General features: G+C 40.2%; 1 protein-coding gene and 1 long non-coding RNA gene across 2 annotated transcripts; one reads left to right on the top strand and one right to left on the bottom strand.

Moving 5' to 3' along the window:
- Positions 1-391: 391 nt before the first annotated feature.
- On the bottom strand, positions 392-3,004 carry LOC125391711 (uncharacterized). The gene is made up of 2 exons (XR_007229227.2): positions 2,676-3,004; positions 392-656 (listed from the first exon to the last, which is right to left on the bottom strand). It is a non-coding gene; the product is annotated as an uncharacterized LOC125391711 (long non-coding RNA).
- Positions 3,005-3,128: 124 nt separating this feature from the next.
- On the top strand, positions 3,129-16,896 carry Ghitm (growth hormone inducible transmembrane protein). The gene is made up of 9 exons (XM_048420866.3): positions 3,129-3,277; positions 4,379-4,546; positions 5,634-5,733; positions 7,143-7,254; positions 7,811-7,952; positions 11,039-11,147; positions 13,246-13,434; positions 13,760-13,931; positions 15,606-16,896. Exons 2-9 carry the CDS (start codon positions 4,418-4,420, stop codon positions 15,688-15,690), a joined length of 1,038 nt encoding a protein of 345 aa, XP_048276823.1. The 5' UTR covers positions 3,129-3,277; positions 4,379-4,417; the 3' UTR covers positions 15,691-16,896.
- The last annotated feature ends 780 nt before the right edge of the window (positions 16,897-17,676 follow it).

The following is a 17,676-nucleotide window of genomic DNA, read 5'->3' as shown; positions in this document are numbered from 1 at the left end:
TCTTCTATCACCTTAATTCTAGTCTTCGTCAGTTTGTACTTGTATTATTATAATTAGGTTTGGTTTTGTTTTGTTTTTCTTTTTTGTCTCTTCTTCTTCTTCTTCCTCCTCCTCCTCCTCCTCCTCCTCCTCCTCCTCCTTCTCCTCTCTCTCTCTCTCTCTCTCTCTCTCTCTCTCTCTCTCTCTCCATCTAAACCCTCAACCTCTCCCTCACCTACATTGGCAGGCAAGAGCATATCTTATTATATGAGCAAGTGATTCCCTGTTTCAAAGTATCTAATATGACAATCAAGCCTCAAATGTAAGAAAGAAAAATAGAGAGCGGGAAAAAAAAAACATACGGTCTCTACAAAGACTAAGGTTTGATTAATTAATAGGAACCTCAAGCCACTGACTTTTAGATTTGTTTATTTAAGATACTGTAGATGTAGGGGAAAGACTTTCAGCTGTAGGAGTTAGACAGCGATCCTGTGTGTGATGATGTGAAGTTTAAACTGCTCATCCTCCATCTAAGTTCCCCGTAGTCAATGTCTTTGGTGATAGTTTCTGCTAGAGTTTTCTCACCGTTTGCAGAGTAAAGACACAGGAACTCTGATGCCATCGGACTGTTTTATTACCCATATAATGAGCAAATCATGATGTCTGTCAAGATTAACCTGGTGAGATGATCATAAATCACAATAAACCATTGCTTAGGAGATAATGAAGGGTCATAAATTTTAAATGTTGTTAATTATGCTACTTAAAGTACCAGACCTCTAGGGCTTTACCCTTCTGTGTAGTACTTATTACCACCAGAAAGGGAATGCCTAAAAGCAACACTATCACGGTTCAGTTACTAATCATCCCTATTGCTTGGTTCAGAATGAAAATCCAGTAAATACTGTTTACCAGGGACTATAGATAATATAAGAACTATTAATTAGTCTTTTCTGTCAAATAGTGTAAAAGTTTTATCATAAAGAATTCAAGGGGCTGGAGAGATGGTTCAGAGGTTAAGAGCACTGGCTGCTCTTCCAAAGGTCCCGAGTTCAATTCCCAGCAACCACATGGTGGCTCACAACCATCTGTAATGAGATATGGTGCTTTCTTCCGGCATGTAGACATACATGCAGGTGGAACACTACATAATAAGTAAATAAAATTTAAAAAATATTCAAATCTTTTATCTTCCCACCTTATAAATCTTTTAATCATGAAACCACTGGCATTCTTTTTAAAACCTTCAGGCAAATGCTTTCATAGTTTAACACACCACTGGGTAAGGCTTTTGTTCATACCAAGGTCCGGCAGTATTCTAGAATTGGGGGAGTTAAAAGGCCACCACCTCTCATTGTCCTCCATTTCCTTCTCGCAAATTCTTTTCAAACTAGCCAATCATGAAAGACTAAAAGGTGGAACCTCAGCCAATGGGGAAAAGACACAGCCATTCCTGACATTAGAATAAAAACCACAGTGGTGGCACAAGCCTTTAATCCCAGAAGAGACAGGAGGATCTCTGAACAAGGCCAGCCTTGTTCAAGTTCCAGGACTGGCTTTAGAGCTACTTGGAAATCCTGTCTTGAAAAACCGTAAAAACATACATACTTACATGCATACATACATACAAACCAAGGAAACTTCCCCTCCTGATAAGCTCCTTATCCTGGATTAGCTTTTGGCACACCCTTTCTACAAAAACAAACTGCCTTAGTGAACTAGTTTCACTTTGTTCACGTGTTCCTTACTGTAACACTGAAAGCATTCTTGGTTTGATTCTACCAATAGTATATGGAGAAATAAGTCTTGGACTGGAGAGATGGCTCAGGCGTTACAGAATAGGCTCACAACAAAAAATATAAGAGAAATAGCTCTACTCCCCACTCAAGCATTGCAGTAGCCTTCACAAAAACCCTAGGTAGGAGGAAGAGTAGCTTGTAAGTGGTCTGTTACACAAGTATAGCTTGAAGCTTGGGGAAAAAAAGACAAAACAAAAACAAAAAACAACAACAAACAACAGCAACAAAACGATATTAAAAGGTCACAAGGACAACAGCAAAAAAAAAAACCAAAAACTAGGGGAAAAAAACTGACTAGATCTCACCAACCAGCAATAGCTGACTCAAGAAGCAGGTGGTCTGTAATCAATAATTGCCACATTTGTGAAGTATGTTTTTATGACAATCATAAAGGCGTGGTTTTCAATTGTGACCCTATATCCTCCTTCAATTTTTTTTTCTTTTCTTTCGAAGCCGGGTCTCACTGTACAGCTCTGGCTGTTCTGTAACTCGCTATGTATACCATTGCCATTGTTTTCTTGCCAAACCCCAAATCAAGAAACTCAGTCAACATACTAAAACTCTCAAGAAAATTTTATTTACTAATACATTTATACCTAGTGCATGTATTTTAATAATAAAAGCAAACCACTGAAAATATTCAGATGAATCCTTTCATCCCATGAATACAAAAGGTTTTTTGCTCCTGGTCCTCAGAAGTAATTCGAGGTAAATTTCCACATGCAAAAACCCACAAAACCAGTGTCAAATCCATTAAAGTTCACACAATGAATTAAAAGGAGAGGGTATCAAGTACATATCACATAGCTCAAGACATCCTGCCTAGCCACAGCCGGCTCCACAGAACCGAGCAGTGATAAAGGTTAAGCAATTAACGAAAGTTTGACTAAATTGTACCTCTTAGGGTTGGTAGACATCGTGCCAGCCACCACGACCATACGATTAACCCAAATTTTACGTTCTCGGCGTAAAACGTGTTTTATGATGACTCTTAAACAGAATTAAAGTCCAACTTATATGTGAAAATTCATTGTGAAACCTAGAGCCAAAAACGAAAGTAATTCCAGGCTGGCCTTGAACTCACAGAGTTTGCCTTTGCCTCCGGAGCTCTGGGATTAAAGGCCACCACGCCCACCTCAGTTTTAACAAGTGACTCTTGCGAAGGAAAAGCTACGCAAGAAAGGGAGAACTCCGCTACCCAGCGCTAAAATGGCCGCCTCGGCTTCGCAGCCCACACCCAAAATGAACGCCGACTGTGACGTTTCCGACCACAAATCTCCATTGGTCCGGTCCCCACGCCAAGCCCCCGCCTCCCTCACTGCACCCGCTTTTCCGGCAGAGGTCTGCCTTCTGATTGGCTGTTTCTACTATTTACCTTTTGTCCGGATGTTGCGTGACTCAGTCGCGCAGCCGCGGAGGAACGGGCAGAGGGAGGTCGAGCGCTCTCAGGTTTACTGGCCCGGAGGGGAGCCCCCGTGGTAGAGGGGACCGGAGCTGAGGTACTGCCCCCCGTAGCCTGAGAATCTCAGTCCCCTAAACGGCCTTTGTCACGGCGGGATCTAGGCCGGCCACTGCGGGCGGGGCAGGGAGACGCCACTGCCCCTCGCGGTACCTCTTCCTGGGCAGCGGGATGCTGAGTCAGCCCCTCGTGGGGACCTGGTGGCCCGGCTGGGGGTGCGGTGGGGCGCGCTCCGTGGTCGCGTAGGCTGCGAGCTGGCGGTGAGGCGGGAGGACCAGGCGCTCGAGCCTGAAGAAGGAAGCCTTAAGAAGGGCCGGCAGGAGTTGATCCAGAACTAGTCTAGGGGCCCGTTTGCCTAAATATATGGCAGATTGTGCGACTTGAGGCTACGCAGACTTGGGTCTCTGGCCCGGTCAGTAGGCTGCAGGCCGGAGGAAGCGACAGGTTGAGATGATGTAATGGTGTGAAAGTACCCGAAGGACTCTGGGGATTTTTCCCCCCCCTCAAGGTCAGATGCCTGGAGTTTTGTGCTCTTCAGAGTTCCTGTGGAAGGACTCTCGGGTATTGTGTTTATTTTGATCGAAAGTTATGTACTAGTGGAATAAATTAACTTGCTTTGAAGGTGTCTGTCGTACCTTAATAGTTGACGTATTTACTAGACATTTATATGGCCTGGCTTCCGTTGATGTCTTTTAGTCTTGTACAGTTTGGCCTCCAATTCATTCATAGGAATGTTTTTCCTATGCTTAAAAGTTTCACACATTCTTTTAACTTAATTAAACGGTAGTATAAATACCAGTCAACACTGCGACTGTAAATGCTAGAATTTGTAATTGTGCTAACATAATAACACTCATTCTGTATTACATATATCTGGTCAAACTGGGATTTTATTATTGGGTATATATATGATAATAAACTATATATAATAGTATATGCAATATAATGTATGTTATTTTATATAATTTATACTATAATTGGATTTCTGGAGTTAGAAGAGGCAAGGGGAGGATTCAACATTAAGAATTAATGAGGCCACTGTTGTGATTTTTTTTTCCCCTGCAGAACCTTAATTTGTTTCTTCTATTCTTTGACTATTCTGTTCCTTTCTCAGTTAACATACAATTTTCTTTTTAACTAGCATTTCAGATCTGCTTAGTGAACCGGTGTATCACCCACCATGCTGGCCGCAAGGCTTGTGTGTCTCCGGACACTGCCTTCCAAGGTTTTCCAGCCCACTTTCACCAAGACCTCCCCACTCATAAAGAATTCCATCACGAAGAATCAGTGGCTCTTAACACCCACCAGGGTAAAGAATGTTTTTTCAATATGGGTTTCCACCCCATTTCGGGTTTTTTGTTTGTTTGCTTGTTTTGTTTACTTTAGGATTTTCTGTTTTGTTTTGGTGGTAGTGGTTAATCAATGGGTTGTCTGTGAGATTCTCTGTCTGTACATAGTTTTCTCTCTTTAGTGACTTAATAAACCAACAGTAGAGTTCCCAGTGAACTTTCTCCCTATCAGTTAACATCATCCCAGTCTCCTTATCACAAATGAAAGAGAGATTTTATTTTTATACCTTATCTCTTGAAGTTTCTCACTCAGAAAACTGAGAGTAAGCCTTGGGGAATTAAGTTACATGGTACAACAAAAGGATTGTTTAGGGGAGTTGCCGTCAAATGCTGAAGAACCCAGAGATATTACCAGTTGGTCCAGCTGATTAGTTACTAAAGATGGTACTACAGTTTTGCTTAGATAAGGATAAAAATGTCAGGTTATCAAGGAAGGCCTATTTCCTTTGGTAACAGGTGTTTTCCTTTGAGACAGGGTCTCAATCTATAGAATTAACTGATCTTAAAATAGTAATTCACCTCCTATATGTTCGCAGGTGCTGAGATTGCATGCAAACATCTGTCTTGTAGTATTTAAATGAGTATAGATGCATGTTTTTAAGTGTGAACTAGCTAAAGAGAATCTTCAGTAGTTAAAAGGACATATTTTCCTCTTAAAATAACTTTTCCACTGCTGGTAAAGACCCAGCTAAATGATTGAGTGCTTTCCTACTGTTGCAGAGGCTTCAGGTTCAACTCACTGCCTGAGGAAAACTGTATAATCATTTCAAAGATGGAGCACAGGTCAAGCTACATCTAACCTTTGGGTTAAACTTTGGGGGAGGTGGGGGGGGGGGTGAGACAAAATTTCTCCGTAACTTTGGATCCTGCCCTGGAACTATCAAACCAGGCTGGTCTCAAACTCACAGAGATCTGCCTCCCAAGTGCTGGAATTTAAAGTGTGCACCACCGCCTTCTGGCTTTTTCCCCCCCCTTCATTAACTTTTATACTGATTCTATATTAGTGTAAAAAGATCCTCTGGTATATGTCTTTTTTGTATATGTCAGGAATATGCTGCCAAGACAAGAGTTAGGATCCACCGTGGGAAAACGGGCCAAGAATTGAAAGAGGCAGCTTTGGAACCATCAATGGAAAAAATCTTTAAAAGTAGGTGGAAGTTCAGTATTTAACCTGAAGCTATTTGGTGTGTTTAAGAAGTCTATGAACAACCTCCTGAAAATATATTCTAACATGTATATATGTGTTTTCTGCAAGAAAGGTCACACTGATAGGAAATCCGATAACCCAAAAACGAGTGGTGCTTTGCATTGGATTTGTTGCTGACTGGTTATATTAAGAGATTGCGGTTTTGTGGTAGTGGTATTATCAAACTGTTATCTAAAGTGGTGAAACCTGTTCAGGAAGTTTGTTTCAGATTATTTAGAATCTTCATCCAAGCATGTGTTTGTGAATGTCTCAAATTAAAAATAAATCACTGAACAGATTAGTAAAAGCATTCCCATCCAAAAAGAGTCCAGGAGCTTCCCTGAGCCTTTAAGAGAACACTGTCTTTTTTAATTTATATTTGTTCATGTGTGTGTATGCATGAATATCCACCAGGTGTGTGCTGATGCCCACAGAGGCCAGAAGAAGATATCTTATCCCCTGGGACTAGAGTTCGGTGATTATGTGCCACCAGAAGTGGGTGCTTGGAACTGAACTCGAGTCCTCTAAAAGAGGAGCAGCAAAGGGCTCTTAACTCAAGAGCCATATCTGCAGCAGCTAGTAAGGCGTTATCTTAATGAAGTCATTTTGATTCATAGCTTGGATTTTAACTTTAAAGTGTCTGAAACCAGATTGTTAATCTTCCCTAAACTATTTAAACAAAAGCACTGCTACTTTCCAGTGATGGAAATGTCACTTTATTATAGTTGAGGAGCCCTAATCAGTATCATGGAGAGCTTTTCTTTTTGATAGAGACTTGACCACAGAGAACAAATCAGGATTTTCCAGGAATGTTCTTGGTGAACAAATCGAAGGGAGCAAGATGTTCCTTATGAGCACCTACCTGAGAGCTGACAAATTTTCATTATTCTAAAGCAAGAGCATCTCTCCCTATTTGGGGTACATAAATATTAATAGCATTTTTCTCTGTTGATTCTCTAGGCTCACATAAAGCTTCACCTGGGTTTTCACACTTTAGACAGAGTGTAAAATGACTGATACCATTTTCTATATTTTTTAAACATTTATTCATCTGGGGTATATTCTTGCTATGTAAACCCTGCTGATCTCGTTCTCAAGATTTTTTTGTGTCAGTTTCCCACGTGCTTTAACAGTTATGTATACGTCTGTACCCAAATGCTCCTTTATTCTTTGAGGTCATTATTGTACATTTGTTTCTGGAATATCCTTTCCTTCTGGCCTAATGTTGAGAATTCTGTGTTCCCCATGAGACTCCTGTGAAGAAACAGTTACGATCTGATCCCCTCCTGGATATTTTGAATAATTACCCCAGCACTTTAGTTTAGTTGGAATGTGCTGACCCTAGCCTGTGTTTGCTGCTGTGCTTGCAGTTGATCAGATGGGAAGGTGGTTTGTTGCTGGAGGAGCAGCTGTTGGTCTTGGAGCGCTGTGCTACTATGGCTTAGGAATGTCTAATGAGATTGGAGCTATCGAAAAGGCTGTGTAAGTAAATTGTCCCCAAGCAACCAAAATCCTTCCTTCAAATAAAGGTTCTCATTCTTCCTACTCTTTAGTCTCTAGTCACTTTTGGAATGCCTTGTCTGGTTTTTATTTGTGAATGTGCATGAATGTAAATAGTCTCTTTTGTTCATTTCTCATAGATTTATTCAAGCCTAAATCAGCATCTTTTATCAAGGTTATGTATTCAGACAAGGAGAAAATGTGTTGCTTTTTATATGGATCAAATGCATGTTTCTGTCATTTAATCTATAGTTCCAGGATGTACATAATTATTTACATCATAGCTGGGTGTGGTCGTGTACACCTTTAATCCTAACACTTAGGAAGTAGAGTCCAGGACAGCCTGGTGTACGGTCTACAGAGCCAGTTCCAGGATAGTCAGGGCTACACAGAGAAACTCTTGAAAAACCAAAAGCAATAATTACACTTATTATCTCCATCACAATTAAGTTGAGAACATGAAAGTGATTTATTCCAGAGTCTTTTGTATCTAGCAAATGATTTAATCAGAATTTTCACCTTGTTCTGTTTCTTACAGAATTTGGCCTCAGTATGTGAAGGATAGAATTCATTCTACTTACATGTACTTATCAGGAAGTATTGGCTTAACAGCTTTGTCTGCCTTGGCAGTAGCCAGAACACCTGCTCTCATGAACTTCATGATGAGAGGCTCTTGGGTGGTAAGTTAGCTTCTTGCTGTTTCTGTGGGGAAGGTGGTGCTGGGAGATGGGTTATTTTGTTACTTTTTGGTATAAAGATCAGATTTCATGGAGTAGGGCCATTAATATTTCAATGGTAAGGAAATTGCCTGGAATCAGTTGAACTGTAGGTTCAGTTCTTAATACAAGGAAGAAAAAATGATTTGCTAAAATATATATTGTGGGAAAGGGAGAGGACATTAAATGGAAGAATGCTGTATTACTCTTTATCAAATATGTGTCTTAATTGGATCAAAGGAGTCAAAAACTGAACTTAGAAACTGATAGCAAACAACTTCTATTTTGTGCCTCCTTGCTAAAACATAAAGTAAATATGCCTGGTGATGCCTTCAATCCTGGCACTTGTCTGAGTTCCAGGCCAGCCTGGTGTACAGATCAAGTTCTAGAATAGTCAGGTTTGCAGAGAAACCCTGTCTTGGAAAGCAAAAAAACAAATAAGTAAAGTAAATGCAGATTCATCTAGCAGATGAAGCTTTCTGCGCTGTTATAGGAAATTAGTTAACATGGTGCTGCTGCCACTCCTGAGCTGCCCGCCTGAATATGGGCACTTTGTCAGTGCATATTTCCTTCTCCTTTTGGTTTTGTTTGGTTTGTTTTGTTTTGAGACAGGGTTTCTCTATGTAGCCTTGGCTGTCCTGGAACTTGTTTTGCAGACCAGGCTGGCCTCAAACTCACAGAGATCCACCTGCCTCTGCCTCCCACATACTGGGATCAAAGGTGTGTGCCACCACCACCCAATAAAGTGCATGAATATATCTTAAAGCACTTGCTGTTTTGCTTGCTAGCACTGTATGTTTTCAGGTATGGGTTCTGTTTTTACTATGTGGTGGGGGAGTTCTAGAGTGTGTATCATACAGGCTGTACAGTAAGAAATAAAAAGTTGAAAGTGAAGTAAAAGGTTAGCTGAAAGACATTCTGAGCATCAGGGCAGTTCTGTGGAAGAGACTTGGGGGTTTTTTGTTTGTTTTTTATTTATGTGCATTTGTGTTTTGCCTGCATGTATATGTGTGTTGGGTCTCATGGAACTGGAGTTATAGACAGTTGTGTGCCGCCATGTGGGTGCTGGGAATTGAACCTGGATCCTCTGGAAGAGCAGTCATCTTTCCAGCCCCCAAGACTTAGTTCTTCTGCTAGGTAACATGTTTTCTTTCAGAAGAGAATGAGGCCAGTCTGGCAGAACAAAGGAGAAGAGCTAGGAGAGCTAGGAAGACCCTGTTGGGACAAGTGGTTTACAGTCCCATCTGAGTGAAATCTCGGACACAGTGAGAAAGGTGCTAGCTTTGATTTCCAAGCTGAGGCAAAATACTTAACAGAGACCACTGTATAGGCTAGATGGCAGAAAACACTTCTGTTCAAGTGGTAGAACAAATGTGGACTGGGGCAGTGGTGGCGCATGTCCTTAAATTCAGTATTTGGGAGGCAGAGGCAGGTGGATCTCTGTGAGTTCAAGACCTCCCTGGTTTTCCAAGTGAGTTCGAGAACAGCCAAGGCTACACAGAGAAACCCTGTCTCAAAAAATGAAAAAAAGAAAAAGAAGAACAACTACTAATGTAGGAGACACAAAGCAGGTACACCAGCTGTGCCCCTGAGTCTCGGTGAAGGATTAGAACAGGACTACAATGAGTGTGGTACCGGGCAAGGCAGGAGATGGAAACTAAACACAGCTGTTTCCCATAGTTGGAAAGCCGGAGCTGTATGTTTGGAATCCATGCTATTTCCTATGTTCTGTATTCCAAGAGAACTTGCTGTGGTAGTATAGGAACCATCCTTATCAGGTAAATACTCTGACTCATAGCCTAAAGGTTCATGGCAAAGAATAAGTGAAGGTGAGTTCTCACTAGGAAAATCAATTTGAACCAAGGAAAATAATTTAAATTGATGCTTATCATAATAAACAGGAATATTCTCAAAGATTAAAATGTGCAGAAAAATACAATGCCGAAGAAGCTATGTGTTTAGACCATACCCTCTGCAGCAAAATGTCACTGTCTTCTACTACTAAGAATATTTAAGAGAAATAGTTGAGAAAGTTAGGTAGATGTTTCAAAAAGAAGGGAGAAGCCTTTTGGAGGTGGTACAGATAGTCAGGAAAGCACAGTTTTTCTCAAGTGCCTTTGGAACAAGAGAGACATCTGCCACTATTGGGAAAAGTGCCTACCAGTAAGTCACTCAGGTAGCAAGGAAGGGGTGTGTATCGTGCATCTAGAGGTCAGAGGACCTTTGTGGAATTGGTTCTCTCTCACACACATCTTTGTGGATTCTGAGGATGTTACGCAGGTCCTCAGGCTTTGGTTTGGGACTCAGCAAGTAACTTAACCTGCTGATCCATCTCACTGCCCTGCCAGTATGCTTTCTGTTTGTTGGGGTGGTTTGGTTTTTTGGCTTTTGTTTTTGTTTGAGACAGGGTCTTCCTATCAGCCATGACTGTTTTAGAACTCAATAGACAAGGCTAGCATTGGTTTTCTTGAGACAGGGTCTCTTATTTAGCCTTGACTGTCCTAGAACTTAGTACATAGACTAAGTGCTGGAATTAAAGGTGTGTACCACCATTCTCTCTTAAAGGCACAGTAAACATAATTAAGCAAATACAAACTTGGAAGCATTTTTGAGTTCTACCAGTTCAGTATCACTAAAATGTAGAATGTGGAAAAGTAAAAGCAAAAGAATGAGGATTTTTAAAGAAAAATGCACAGTTGAGATAAACAACTAGAAATTTCCATGAACAAAGGACATATGAAGCAGTTTGTAGTAATTGTTTCTCCATTAGAAAACAATGCGGTAGAATCCAGTATGTTTTTCAGCATTGGTTTTTCTTATCCTTCACAGAAACAATTGGTTTTATTTTTCTGTTTTACATCAGGTTGAAAATTCTGTCTGTGGCAGTAGAGGGCACTCTTGCTAATGTGGTCTTACTAAAGCTGAATGAAGCACAAACCTAAGTGTACTAGAGTAAAATAGGATTCCGTTTCTTCATAGTGATTAATCACAGGTGAATCTGTGGGCTTCTGCGTTAAGCATCTGGGTTTTTTGTTGTTGTTGTCTTTCAGACAATTGGTGCAACTTTTGCAGCCATGATTGGAGCTGGAATGCTGGTACAGTCAATACCGTATGATCAGAGCCCAGGGCCAAAGCATCTGGCTTGGATGCTTCATTCTGGTATGTTCTGTTTCAAATTCTTACTGAACTTTCTTGAATATTATTTACGTTCCCGTTACTTGTTTGTTTTGTTTTGTTTAGTTTTTGAGACAGGGTCTTGATTTGCATGTCAGACTTGCCTGCAGCTTCTTGTTTTCCTGTTTTTGGTCTCTTGACACACCTGACTTAAATAGTGGCCTTTTTGAATAGCTCCTCAGTTGTAAATGAGTTGCTAAATCTTGTTTTTAGAAAACAGAATTTCATACAGTCGTGGTTGCCAGGCCTTTGCTTTAAAGGTGTTGGTATTAAGATTGCTCTGAGATTATGCTCTGAGATAACTATGTTTAAAAAAAGAGCTGAGAGACCAGCAAGGTGCTCAGCAGATAGAGGCATTTGCTGCATAAGCCTGGTAAGCAGTGTTCAATCCCTGGGGTTCCCACATAAAGACAGAAGAGAACTAACTTTACAGAGGGGTCCTCTGACCTCCACAGTGTTGTATAGTGTGTGCCCATACACACACTATGTACATATGCTTATACTATAGCAATTTAAAATAAGAGCAAGGTTGCAATGATATTTTATTTATTAAAAATAGAGCTTTCCTGAAGATCAGAGAATAAAACAGCAACACTGATAAGCCATACAGACTAGGCAGTGGTGGCACACACCTTTAATCTGAGTAGCCACACTAGTTTGCCATAGAAACATGGTGGTACTGGTGCACGCCTTTAATTCCAGCCTTAGAGAGGACTATAAAATGGGAAGAGCCAGCTCGCAGACACAGTCTCATTCTGAGGATTCCTATAGGCAGGATCGGCATTTTGGACTGAGGTAGAGGTAAGAGCCGGTGACTAGCTATTTTGCTTTTCTGGTCTTCAAGTTGAACCCTAATATCCTGTCTCTGTTTTTATTTCTTGTACTATACCAGTTCTGGTGCTACAGGCCTGTAATCATGCCTACTCAGGAGGCTGAGTCAGGGAGCTTACAGGTTTAAAGATGACCTAAGTAACATAATGAGATGCTATCTCAAAAGACAGATGCAGGGTATGTAGCTCAGTGTTATTTGGTGTACACAAGGCCCTGGCTTTATCTCTAAGTTTTTATCTCTTAGTTTTTATTGTGAAAACTAAGGGAAGCAACTACATTATTTCTCTATTAACATAATTTCGTGTCCTGGAATCTTCCTGTTGGCCCTCTTAATTGGTTCCATTGATGTTTGGTGATTGGCAATAACATGTTTCTGTAATATTTTATTGTTTTGTTTGTTTCAAGGCAAGGTCTCACTGTGTAGCTCTGACTGTTCTGCATAGACCGGACTGGCCTCGAACTCAGAGATCCACCTGCCTCTTCCTTCCTAGTGCTGGAATTAAAGGCATGTGCCACTATGCCCACCTTCCCTGTAATTTTTGTTTTTTCGAGACTGGGTTTCTCTAGCTTTAGAGCCTGTCCTGGTACTTGCTCTGTAGACCAGACTTGCCTTGAACTCACAGAGATCCGCCTATTTCTGCCTCCCAAGTGCTGGGATTAAAAGGTGTGTGCCGCCACCACCCAGCTTTCCCCTATAATTCTTTTTTTTTTTCCCTCTCTAGATTTCCCTGTCATGATCCCCCTGTAATTCTTAAGGGAGGTATTTTTGTAAATTTTAACAACTGAGGCTTCTTTTTATGAACTGAAATGAGACTGTTCCTTATTAGACGCTGCCTTCCTGGGAAGCGTGTATGTTTCTGAGTTCCATCACAAACTTCCCTTTCAGTTTACTTTCTTCCCTTTGGGCGTCAGTAGGTTTGACCTTCCATTGTATCAGTTCTGTCTTCTGCTATTTTTAAATCTAGTGGTGGTCTCTGATCGAAATAATGACCTACACAGATTTTTACAAAGTTACTAAAAATGTATGCTACTGTTTGTATATGAATTGGGATCCCATGTTGATGTGATAAACAGTTTTATAGACTCAGATATTGACTGCATAGTTTGGATTGTAGGGTAGGACTACCTAAATGTGAAATTTACTGTATCAGCATTGTTTAATATAAGGTACAGTGTTATGAGAAGCTACAGTGACATATGCTCTCTGCTGGTCATTTGGTAGATATCTAATAAGACCTTGCTCTCTCCCCAGCTGTGATGGGTGCAGTGGTGGCTCCTCTGACGATCTTGGGGGGGCCTCTTCTCTTGAGAGCTGCATGGTACACTGCTGGTATTGTGGGCGGCCTCTCGACTGTGGCCATGTGCGCACCCAGTGAGAAGTTTCTGAACATGGGAGCACCCCTGGGAGTGGGCCTGGGCGTTGTCTTTGTGTCTTCACTGGGTAAGCTGCTGCCCTTTGAAGGGTTCGGGTATCCTAAAGCATTAAGATTTATTTTTGAAAGTTGTTTTAAAGATAGGCTAAATTGATTGGGTTTGATTATTTGATAACATAAAATCTTGGCTTATGGTTAAGAATTCGTTTTATTAAGTACCTCTTAAATGATTAAGCTGACTTGTAAATTGTTCTAATGTTGGTAAGTAACCCATTAGAAGAATGGTGATCCATGAGATTGCTTATCAGATTTACCAAGGTAGTGTTAAATAATGGAAACTGCAAGTCCAGTTGCAAGCTGTATATGTAATACGTCCTCTTTTTCCCTGTTTAGGGTCTATGTTTCTTCCCCCTACCACAGTGGCTGGTGCCACTCTGTATTCAGTGGCAATGTATGGTGGATTAGTTCTTTTCAGTATGTTCCTTCTATATGATACTCAGAAAGTAATCAAACGTGCAGAACTAACACCAATGTATGGAGTTCAAAAGTATGATCCCATCAACTCGTAAGTAAACCTTACTGTTACTGCTATATTATATAGGTATGGCTGTTTGGTTCCATGTGTATTAGTTTCACAGGGTACCACCATAGCAAAGAAGCATAAGATAGGTGGCCTAAAATTTATTATCTTCAGGTAGGGCATGGAAGACAAAGCCAGGCAGATTTCTCTGAGTTCAAGGTCATCCTGATTTACAGGACATCCAAGGCCTTTACACAGAGAAACCTTGTCTTGAAAAACCATAAGATGAAAAATTTATTCTCTTTCCCAAGGGCAGAGCACTAAAGGTGTCAGCATGGTAGGGAATTTTGAAGGCCCTAAGTAGACATGTCCTCTGAGCTCTTATGTCTCTTAGCTGCTTAGCACTGTTGATCCTTGACTAGTAGGTGCCCACCTTCATCTTCACCTGCCTTTCTCCCGTGGTGTGTGTCTCTTTTTTCTTTTTTTTTTTTTTTAAAGATTTTCTTTTTTTAATGTTCATTGTTGTTTTTCCTGCATGTCTTTGAAGGTGCCAGATTCACTGGAACTGGAGTTACAGACAGCTGTGAGCTGCCATGTGGGTGATGGGAATTGAACCCAGGTCCTCTGAAAGAGCAGTTGGAGCTCTTAACTGCTGAGCCATCTCTCCAACCCCATTTCTCTTACTTTACAAAAGCCACCAGACATACCCTTTTCCAGTGTGGCCTCAGTAACTCACATTGTAATTGTATCTTTATTGATTTGTTTTGTTTTGGGTTGTTCTTTTAAGACAGAGTTTCTCTTGTGTAACTCACCTGGCTGTTGTGCAGCTCACAGATCTGCCTGCCTCTGCCTTAGGAGTGCTGAAATTAAAGGTGTACTCCACCACTGCCCACATAATTATATCTTTGAAGATTATATTTCCAAATAAAGACACACAGGACCAGTACGGAGCCTTGCAACAGGTTAAATTAAACAGCTGCTTCTGTTGGAGTGTAGTTTGGGCTGTCTGCTTAGAAAACTGATGGCATTGCAGCTGAGTATAGCATTTAGGTTTCAGTTACAAGTACTGTCTGTTGGAGTGCACGTAATTAATTGAACATTTAAGGAGGGGAAACAAGTTCTGTAAACATTTTTCCTTGTGTTTGTTTTAGACACATTCAACCTTAATTGACATTCAATAATATAAAATAAAATAATGTTTTCACTTTTCTTGAATTCTGCCTAGAGTTTTAAAGTGTCTCTCACATTTTTATGATGCTCTCCTTTATCTAAAAATAAAGTAATGTAATAAAAATAAAGCATTTTAAAAAGTTGCTATAACACTTGGGGCTTTATAGCAGCTTTCTTAAAGGGGATGAAAAGGATACATTCTATTTGAAAATGCCAGACTGTGTCTTGCAAGTTTCTTAAATGTGTGTTTCTTTGATTTGTTTTGGTTCTTCTGTTGTCTTAACACCCAGGTTTGATGCTCTTAGCAGGATGTCAAAGAATACATAATCCTCTTAAAAATTATGTTCTGCATTTAAAAGGTGATTCTACCAGAAGGAAAACTGAGCATTATCTAGTTTAGAGCCATAACTGACATTTAAACATTGTATTTTTAGTTTCTGTTTAACAACACTAGGAATAATGAGTATTATTTTTCCCATTTTTTGTACTAACAATTAGATTACCAGCGTTATTATTAGAGTCACAGCTTTCTATAATTTTCTTTTCTAGGATGTTGAGAATCTACATGGATACATTAAATATATTTATGCGAGTTGCAACTATGCTAGCAACTGGAAGCAACAGAAAGAAATGAAGTGGCCACCTCTGGTATCTCTGCTCACTCGTGCTTGCTTGTTTATTAGGAGCAGATAGTCATTACAGTTTGCACGAGCAAAACTCCTTTGTAGAAGCTAAACTGTCACCATGTGTAAAATGTTCAATAATGTGACCCTTCAGGTTTGCTTTTTCTTTTAGAGAATAAATTCAATAGGTGTCTTCGAAATAAGCGCATACATTTTCAACTGTCGTGTTTGATTAACTTAAAAATGATTTGATGAATGTGGGAACTAAAATTTGTGTTACAAGATTTCAAGTTTTTTTTTTAATTTATTGAATAAGTAAAATTTAGTAAATTTGTCTTGTCTTCATATTTTGGGGAGCTTGCAGAATATTTAAGATCCTGAGTGATGAGGTTTTGGTATAAAGATCAGACAGAGGTAAAAAGTCACCTCAGTCATATTGTGAATGCTTAGGAGAACACTGATTGAGATGAGAGATGTCAGGCATCTGAGATGTGAAACAAGTCACCACTCTTCATGGGCTGTGACTGAAGACACAGTTGTTTGTGTCTCTGCTTATCAGTGGCCCTCTGGTGTTGACTCATTGTCAGGATAGTCCAGAGGGTTAATCCTGAAGAGACTTCCTGGTGGAATTATGTATGTGTGAGTTTTATTGTGAAGTCTTCTAAAACAAATGTCCTTATAACTATGTTCACAGTAACGTTCTCCAAAGCACGAGATTTGTTTGCTTTCAAATACATGGTGTGCTTATAGTTTGCTGGTATTTTTCTCTGTGTCTAGCTGTAAACATGCTTGCTTTTCTCATCACGCTTTGACAGCTGTCAGGAAAGCCTTGTGGCTTATGCTAAGATTAGGAGCTTTTTTTTTTTCTTTCTAAAACTCTTGTCTTCCTATGTTCTGTCTCACACAGACAGACAGGTTAAGTATGAACAAACAAAGCAAGCTTAGTTGACCTTGGGAAGTATTTGATTGAAAAGAATGCAATGGAGAGGTGCTTTGTTGGCCTGCCTACCAGTTTCTCCCCGTGTTCACCAGTGACATTTGTAAGGTTTTGATACAGCAGTTATGTGTGGGGGGCACTTCAGTGAGGTCTGTATAACTATATGCACAGTTGCTATTTTTGATAAATATTTATTACAGTCATCAAGAAATAATTAGTTTAATCATTTTAAAGTACACAGAATGTTTATTTATAAAATAAAAGTTCTAGCAGATGGTGATTGTGTACATTCTTCTCCCTGCAGCATCCGTCTCACTGGACTCTGGGCAAGAGAGCAGCGTGGGCTTTTGCTGCACAGTAGTCCACACTGCAGGGGACTTGCGGCTGGGTGGCCTGCGTCCATTTGAATGTCAGCTCAGATTTTCCCTGATTTCTTATATGACCCTGAACAAATTACCTAACCTCCCCACACTCAGTTTCATCCTTTGTAAGATTAGGCATCTACTTTGTGGGGTTAAGGCTAAACTCAGAAATGGTTGGACATTGTATAAATTTTAGCTATTGCTGCTGGTTTTTATGTTCTTTTTCCCTTAAGTTAAAAAAAGGTCTACTGTCTTTAGTGTTCATAAAGTTTCACTGTCATTTTAAGTTGAAATCTTAAATGACCTATTTTCAGTTGCAGTTTGGAGCTCAAACTTTAATATTTCATTTTATATACTTACAAAACAGCAGCATGGTTTCAACAGCAGCCTCTGGTAGAGAATAATAAGATCAAGGGTTCTATTACATATGTGGATGCACACGTGTCATGGTGTCCTGTGAGCCTGTGACATTCAGGACAGTTGAAGGGTTCTCTTCCTTCAGCCAAGTAGGTTGCAAGGTTTCGGCTCAGGTCATCGGACTCGGTAGCAAGCACCTTTTACCCACTGTTACTTTGCCTGTCACAGGTGGTTGTATTTTAATGATAATATTTTATAGCGTTGCTGAGCCAATAAAGACTGTAAAGTGAGTTCTATAAAATGTGCTTAGTTAGGCAGTGCTTCTGAAATGGTAATGGAAT

This window comes from Myodes glareolus, chromosome 5, assembly GCF_982192425.1.
Source record: "Myodes glareolus chromosome 5, mMyoGla1.1, whole genome shotgun sequence".
In the NCBI taxonomy this organism is placed as follows: Eukaryota; Metazoa; Chordata; class Mammalia; order Rodentia; family Cricetidae; genus Myodes; species Myodes glareolus.
The sequence above is the reverse complement of the archived record's forward strand: the minus strand, read 5'-3'. Positions and strand labels throughout refer to the sequence as shown.